Below are 8,059 nucleotides of genomic sequence, written 5' to 3'. Positions count from 1 at the left end.
CCCTCCCTCCCTCCATCCCTGCCTCTCTCCCTCTCCCTCTCTGTTCCCACACATCCATATGTCTACATAACATCCATATATCTGCAGTGATAGAGTACTGACGTGCTGAGTATCTGCAGTGATAGAGTACTGACGTGCTGAGTATCTGCAGTGATAGAGTGCTGACGTGCTGAGTATCTGCAGTGATAGAGTGCTGACGTGCTGAGTATCTGCAGTGATAGAGTGCTGACGTGCTCAGTATCTGCAGTGATAGAGTACTGACGTGCTCAGTATCTGCAGCGATAGAGTGCTGACGTGCTGAGTATCTGCAGCAATAGAGTGCTGACGTGCTGAGTATCTGCAGTGATAGAGTGCTGATGTGCTGAGTATCTGCAGTGATAGAGTGCTGACGTGCTGAGTTTCTGCAGTGATAGAGTGCTGACGTGCTCAGTATCTGCAGTGATAGAGTACTGGCATGCTCAGTATCTGCAGCGATAGGGTGCTGACATGCTGAGTATCTGCAGCGATAGAGTGCTGATGTGCTGAGTATCTGCAGTGATAGAGTACTGACGTGCTCAGTATCTGCAGTGATAGAGTACTGACGTGCTCAGTATCTGCAGTGATAGAGTACTGACGTGTTCAGTATCTGCAGTGATAGAGTACTGACGTGCTGAGTATCTGCAGTGATAGAGTACTGACGTGCTCAGTATCTGCAGTGATAGAGTGCTGACGTGCTCAGTATCTGCAGTGATAGGGTGCTGACGTGCTCAGTATCTGCAGTGATAGAGTACTGACGTGCTGAGTATCTGCAGTGATAGAGTGCTGACGTGCTGAGTATCTGCAGTGATAGGGTGCTGACGTGCTCAGTTTGTGCGCTCCTATGCCAGGTCGATGTGCTTTTACACAGAAAGCGAGTGCAGCGTTTATAACATGCGCTGCTTTTCCACCTAACACTTCCTCTGAGTACTTTGCTTCCTGCTGACATCTTAAAGCCATCGGGTCAGAGCCGTGGGTCCGTGTGGCTGGGCGGGGTGGTGTTCCTCCGCCTGTTCCTGGCACGTGTGGAACTTCGTAACACCGCAGAGTCTCTGGGCCTGGGAAGCATGCAGGCAGGAGGAGGAACTCTGTCCTTACCTGAAATGAAGCTCAGGAGGTACAAGCCCAGCGGGCCGTGCAGGGTTTCAAAGGGCTTGCCGACGGCGTTGTACATGAAGAAGCCAGCCACCACCATGGTGAGGACCGCGAGCATCGTGGCGAAGAGAAGGACGTTGATGTGGACGCTCACTGGCACCGCCGGCAGCAGGTCTGGGAAAACTGGAGATAAGCCAAGAGTGAGCACTTCCCGTGAGCAAGCGAAACAGGAAAACAAAACAGCCAGCCCCCTAACTTTCGTGTTTCAGAAATCATAAATCCTCTCGATGGCTGCATTGCATTCTGAGTGACCAATTTACAAGGGGGAGATAAAAAGATTTAGAGATGTCTGCCCACCAACATGGAGCCCTGAGTTCAGATCCCAGCACTGACAAAAAGTAAAACAAAGATAGGCTCATCATTAAAGTGTAGAAATGGCCGGTGGGAGGCGTGGGAGAGGCATTTATTAAACGCTCAGGAAGACTTTGTAACTCAGAACCACACATGCGGGGCCCGAGCTGTGGCTGGGGTTCCTGCAGAGCCATTTCGAACGAGGTCTGTTCTAACGTACCGCGCGGCTGGGTGTGGGGTGGTGCTGCGGAGGAGGAGACGTTTCCCCTTAGGAAACGCAGCAGTCGGTTTCTAGGGGTTGTGTTTGGGGGAACAGAGGAAACGCAGTGCTTTCCAAGTGTGGGGCCTGGCGGGGAAGTGGAGCTCTGTCTGTCTGTCAGTCCCCCCCCCCAGGGCAGGGGAGGAGCCAGGGAACTCCAGGCCGCAAAGCAGAAGCATGGCGTGGACCTCCTGTGGGTAGGCTAGACCTCAACCCCGTGGAGGATCGCAAGGGTGCGCGCGACGCCTCGCGTGTCTGGTAATAATGAGTCCATCCAGAGAGCAGCGACCAGGACACAAATCTGTAAGAACAGATGTGGAACCGTCGCAGTGTGTCAGACGCAGAACACAGTGCACACAAACCAAGGAAACCGCCCTCATCCTGCCGGTGGGGGTCCAGCGGGGATGTGTGTGAACCAGGTCATCCGCTGCCTCCGGCCTGACGCCGCCTCCCAGCAGCACCGAGTTACGCCCCGTCATTACAGGCTGAGCTGCCCCAGGGCCACCGTGTCCTCTGCCCAACGTTGGTGCTGAGCATGTGGCAGGAAGGGGATTTGAACCTGAGTCCTCTCTGCCTGGCGATGTCAGGGGCCGGCTTGTGTGGAGGCCAGGCTGGGAGGCTGCGCAGGACATAGGCAGCACTGTCTTGGAGGAGCAAGAGAAGAGCATTTCACTGCGTGCCTGCTGCGCTGCTTGGGAAAATGCTTTACTTTCTTGCAAGCATTAGCCGTTCAATTAATTCTGTTTATTTTTTTTGTGCTGGTCCTGGGACTTGAACTCAGGCCTGAGGTACAGTCCCTGCCCTGTTGGCTCACGGCGAGCACTCTACCTCTTGAGCCACAGCGCCACTTCTGGTTTTCCAGTGGTTTATTGGAGATGCGAGCTCACAGACTTTCCTGCCCAGGCTGGCTTTGAACCGTGATCCTCAGATCTCAGCCTCCTGAGTAGCTAGGATGATAGGCATGAGCCAATGGTGCCCGGCTCATAAGTTTTAAAAAAAAATTAAAAGGATAAACAAAAAAGATTCCTGAGATGTATTAACCAAATACATTGTGGAAGGTTGATCTGAACAAACCACACATAAAAGACAATTTTGAGGTCACTAGGGAATATTGAATATGGACTGGGTATTATTCTGAACTTTATTGATTTTATTGGTTATATTATTGGAATTGTGTTTGTGTATTTTTAAGTTTGGATGGATGGAGGGAGGGAGGGAGGGAGGGATGGGTGGGTGGATGAGTGGATGGAAGGATGGATAAATAAGGAGATAGAGGGATGGATGATTGGATGATGGATGGATGGATGGGTAGATGGAGGGATGGATGAATGGATGGGTGGGTGGATGAGTGGATGGAGGGAGGGGTAGATACTGGGTGGATGGATGAAGAGGTAGGGGAAAGGCCTCTGTGGGGGCTGTGGCCAGGTGGATGGTGAGCTGGTTCAGAGGCTTCATCTTTCCAGGGTGTTGCTGGCTGGTCTGTCCACTGAGATGGTCCAGCCGGCCGCTACCCCACACACGGTCCTCAAGGTTGTGTTTTTTCTATGTCAGTCATGGGGTTTGAACTCCAGGCCTGGGCACTGTCCCTGAACTTTTTTCTGCTCAAGACTAGCACTTTGAGCCAGGGCGCCACGTCCAGTTTTCTGGTGGTTCATTGGAGATTAGAGTCGTATGGACTTTCCTGCCCAGGCTGGCTTTGAACCGCGATCCTCAGATCTCAGCCTCCTGAGTAGCTGGGATGACAGGCGTGAGCCGCCGGCGCCCGGCTTTCGATGTGTTTCACCAGCAGTTATTAAGTTATTATACCATCCACCTCTCCACTGTAAGAGCCCCCTCTCTGGTAGGGACGCAGGGTTAAGCAGCTCTGAAAAGTGAGGGCTGTGACCATATTGAAAGAACGAAGTTGAGCTGATTGGCCTCCTGGAGAAGACGCAAGATGCAAAAATGAATTGTCTGGCAGAGCGAGCTTTCAATTCTTACAAAGGCTTTTAAATTCTCAGGCTGGTGAGAAAGCCACTCAGCAGGGTACGGATCCCTGCCTGCTTTCCGGGCCTTCCGCCCAGGCCTCAGCCTGAGCGAGAGCCCAGACTCCGAGCCCCCAGGACAGGCGCTGGGGAGCCGGCCTTCACCCAAGGCTGCGCAGGACACCCAGCCGTCTGCCACGGTTTTATCTTCAACATCTAGACTGACAAGAACCTGAGGCTCAGAGGAGCTAAGTCTCCTGCCTGCAGTCTCAGAGGGTGGCTGAGCTGCGTTTGCTCTCCTGCCCCTCCCCTGCCAGCTACATCCTAGGCTTAAAGCGAAATCCACACAACAAAACCCTGTCTCTTTAGTTCTGCAAGTGCTAGCCAGTTCATTTTGTTGCTCACCATTATAATAAGATCTGGAATGATCGACAGTTTCCTCCCCCCGCCCCAGGCCTCCATGGTGCTGGTCGCTGAGACCCGGTTGTCTCTGCTTTTGCCAGCAATGGCCATTGAATCGGTGTGGAATTTAACTCGCAATCCCCCAGTGACTAAGAGGCCGGTCTTTTGTGAGCCTCTGAGTTATGTACCATTTGTGGAGATGCGTCGCTTACAGAGTTCATTATGTTGTAATCTGCGGCCACGTCTCCGAGTCTGTGTCTGCGGCCGCATCTCCGTCTCCGAGTCTGCATCTGTGGCCATGTCTCTGTCTCCGAGTCTGCGGCCACGTCTTCATCTTTGAGTCTGCGGCCGCATCTCCATCTCCGAGTCTGTGGCCATGTCTCCATCTCCCAGTCTGCATCTGTGGCCACGTCTCTGTCTCCGAGTCTGTGGCCATGTCTCCATCTCCCAGTCTGCATCTGCGGCCACGTCTCCAAGTCTGTGTCTGCGGCTGCGTCTCCATCTCCGAGTCTGCAGCCACATCTCCATCTCTGAGTCTGCAGCCACGTCTCCGTCTCCGAGTCTGTGGCTGCGTTTCCATCTCTGCGTCTGTGGCCGCATCTCTGTCTCCGAGTCTGCAGCCACGTCTCTGTCTCCGTGTCTGCAGCCACATCTCTGTCTCCGCGTCTGCAGCCACGTCTCTGTCTCCGCGTCTGTGGCCGCATCTCTGTCTCCGAGTCTGCAACCACGTCTCTGAGTCTGCGTCTGCAGCCACATCTCCATCTCTGAGTCTGCAACCACGTCTCTGAGTCTGCGTCTGCAGCTGCGTCTCCATCTCTGAGTCTGCAACCACGTCTCTGAGTCTGCGTCTGCAGCCGCGTCTCCATCTCTGAGTCTGCGTCTGCAGCCGCGTCTCCGTCTCCGCGTCTGCGGCCACCTTTCCGTCTCCGTCTCCGCGTCTGCAGCCTGCCTTCTCCTCCTCTCACCAGTGTCTTTTGGAGAGCAGGTCTTATTTACATGAACCCTAACCTACCCATTTTTTTCTTCCTTAACCTTGCCTTAAATGTCAAGTGGAAGGCGTCTTTTTCTAATGGGAGGTGACGACAACTCTGTTCCCCTTGGTGATGTGTTGAACTTCAAGTGTACGCTGAAGCCTGGGCTCCGTTTCAGTTGCCTTGAACGGTGGACACTGGGTGCACATGCCGCTGGCCTGGCCTACCGCCGTCTCGGTGGACTCGCGGGCGGTGGGGCCTTCGCTGCGTGCTGGAGCCCTGGGGGTGGACTCGCGGGCGGTGGGGCCTTCGCTGCGTGCTGGAGCTCTGGGGGTGGACTCGCGGGCGGTGGGGCCTTCGCTGCGTGCTGGAGCTCTGGGGGTGGACTCGCGGGCCGTGGGGCCTCTGCTCCGTGCTGGGAGCCCTGGGGGTGAAGCAGCCGTTTTTCAGGTGCAGATGCGCTCACGTTTTCCACCAGCTTGCGTTGCTTCTGTTGTCATGCTCCTGATAGGCTTGGTTCCTCATGCTGATCAGTGTGATTATTTGTGCTTTTATAAGCTTTGGATTAGCCACCTTCCGGGCTGTGAGTTCTTTGGGACATGAGTCAGCTCACCATCGCTGGCTTTGTAATAAAGACTCCGGATTCGACCTTGCAAAGGGAGCGGCTTCTCTGTGTCTGGTGCGCTGACTGGATTCCCGCACGATGTCTCTGTGAACCAGGGTCATTCTTCTGCATGTGCAGATCCAATGGTTGCAGAGCTTGGAAGGCTGAATGCAGACACTGCTTGCCACCTAGCAATCTCTTCCCTAGGAGAGCTGACAAGCACACGTCCACACACAAATCTGCACACAGTCCATACAGTGGCCTGACCTCGATGTTATAAATGGAAGTGTATTTTCAGTCTGTGATGTGTAAAATGCACACTGTCCTCCCCCCGGTCCATGGGGAAGCAAGCCTCCCCCGCGGCCAGCCCCTCTGTCTCTTAAAGAAGGTGGTCTCCACTCAGGGCTGGGTCACGAGTGTCACAGAACTGTCAGACAGACCCCGCAGCAGACAGTGTGTTTCTGAGATCGGGTCTCACCTCGCGCCTGGGCTGTGATCTCTGTTTGTGCCTTCCCTTTTCACGGGGCTGATGAGCCTGCACTGCTGCCCCTGGCCAGCAACGAGAGAGAGAGGCCCTCGCAAACGCCTGGCCCAGCCTGGCCCCGGCCATGACCTCCGACTCTCTGCCTCCTGAGTAGCTGGGCGCCAGCTTGTGCCGCTGTGCCCAGCCTTGTACATGCGCTTTTACAGAGGAAGCATTTTCCTCATGAACCAGTTTTCACCAGCCTGCTCTTCCAAGCCGGTGTGTGCGGCTGACGTGGTGCCCGGAGCGGAACACGGTGGGACTGAGCTGGGGCTGAGCTGGGGCTGAGCCTGGGACTGAGCTGGGGCTGAGCTGGGGCTGAGCTGAGACTGAGCTGAGGCTGAACTGGGGCTGAGCTGGGACTGAGCTGGGACTGAGCTGGGACTGAGCTGGGACTGAGCTGGGACTGAGCTGGGGCTGAGCTGGGGCTGAGCTGGGGCTGAGCTGGGACTGAGCTGAGCCTGGGATTGAGCCTGGGACTGAGCTGGGACTGAGCTGAGCCTGGGACTGAGCTGGGACTGAGCTGAGCCTGGGACTGAGCTGGGACTGAGCTGAGCCTGGGACTGAGCTGGGGCTGAGCTGGGACTGAGCCCAGAACCCAGAGCCCGGAGCCAGGAGCCTGGAACCCAGAGCCCGGAGTCTGGAGCCCAGAGCCCAGAGTCCCGAGCCCAGAGCCCGGAGCACTGAGCTCAGAGTCTGGAGCCTGGAGAGGTGACAGCACTCACAAGAGATGTTGCCTGTTTCAAAGCACCTAGAAGGGAGGGTCCTGAGTGTTTTCCCACAAGGAAATGATGCATATTTGCTGCAGTAGATACGGGTTGTGGGCTGAGCCTGGCCTGAGCAGAGAGCCACAGGCCCTTTGCCCGTCCTCGCGGGAAGTGTGCGTGCTGAGGTCGGGAAGATTCCAGCCCGGTCTCCGTGAGACTCCACGTCAGGGGAGGGATCGGTGCACACTGCTGTCCCAGCGCCCCCAAGAAGCCCAACACGGGCCACCGCTCAGGCGGGAAACTTGATGAGTGGAAAGACTGGACGTGGCCCTGAGTTCAAACCCCCGTACCACCAAAGAAAAGAAGACATACAATGGAAAAGAAATGGAAGAGGAATTCTTCAGTGAGGAGACTCTGGGAAAACCAAGGAAAGGAAGAACTGAGAGGAAGCGCTGTCCTCTACCTTCCCCAGCGCTGTCTCCACCCGTGTCTAGCTGGCGGCTCCGCTGCCGGGAGCTCGTACCGCCTACGCAGAACCCCAGCCATCCTGTCCTTCCCATGCAAAACATGAACGATGGGGGCAGAGAGGGAAGAGTGCAGCTTTGATCATGACGTCTGTCTGGAGTCTGATGAATGGGGGCTACGTCAGAATGTTTCAGAATCATGAGCATTGAGAACCAAAGAAAGGCTCGCAGACTTCCCCTCTTCTAAGGATGGCGGCCAGAAGACTTGCAGAGATGGAGACTAGAAGACCCCACCGTCTCAGAACCGGAAGGCTCTTGTCTGGCAGCCAGCAGATCGTGTCATGGGTCATGCGGAGCATTTAAACTGCGAGCGATATTAAGAAGCTATCTGGCCAGGCATCCTTCATCCTAGCTACTTAGGAGGCTGAGATCTGAGCATCGCGGTTCAAAGCCAGCCCGGGCAGGAAAGTCCGTGAGACTCTCATCTCCAATGAACCACCAGAAAACCGGAAGTGGTGCTGTGGCTCAAGTGGTGGAGCGCTCGCCTTGAGCTGAAGAGCTGAGGGACAGCGTTCAAGCCCCACGACTGACCAAAAAACCCTCAAACAACAAAAGGAAGAAGTTGAGAGTACCAGGATGAATCATGCAGAGCCCCCCCCGTCCTCGCCCCCCAGCTTGTTCTGTGTGGGTACAGCAGCCCCCCG

General features: G+C 55.5%; 1 protein-coding gene across 3 annotated transcripts in view; it reads right to left on the bottom strand.

Annotated features, from left to right (window-relative positions):
• The window catches only part of Clrn1 (clarin 1), a 20,347-nt gene that overhangs the window by 6,317 nt on the left and 5,971 nt on the right, over positions 1-8,059 (bottom strand). Inside the window, exon 2 of one of the 3 annotated variants that reach the window (XM_013029895.1) lies at positions 1,058-1,293. The exons of 1 other annotated variant lie outside the window; for it this stretch is intronic. In XM_013029895.1, the coding sequence (XP_012885349.1) occupies positions 1,058-1,293 (236 nt within the window). The remainder of the gene's footprint in view (positions 1-1,057; positions 1,294-8,059) is intronic. One more of the 3 variants, XM_013029896.1, reaches the window with a different exon arrangement.

This window comes from Dipodomys ordii, unplaced genomic scaffold, assembly GCF_000151885.1.
Source record: "Dipodomys ordii isolate 6190 unplaced genomic scaffold, Dord_2.0 Scaffold124, whole genome shotgun sequence".
In the NCBI taxonomy this organism is placed as follows: Eukaryota; Metazoa; Chordata; class Mammalia; order Rodentia; family Heteromyidae; genus Dipodomys; species Dipodomys ordii.
Note: the sequence above shows the minus strand (reverse complement) of the source record. Positions and strands in the feature narration are given on the sequence as shown.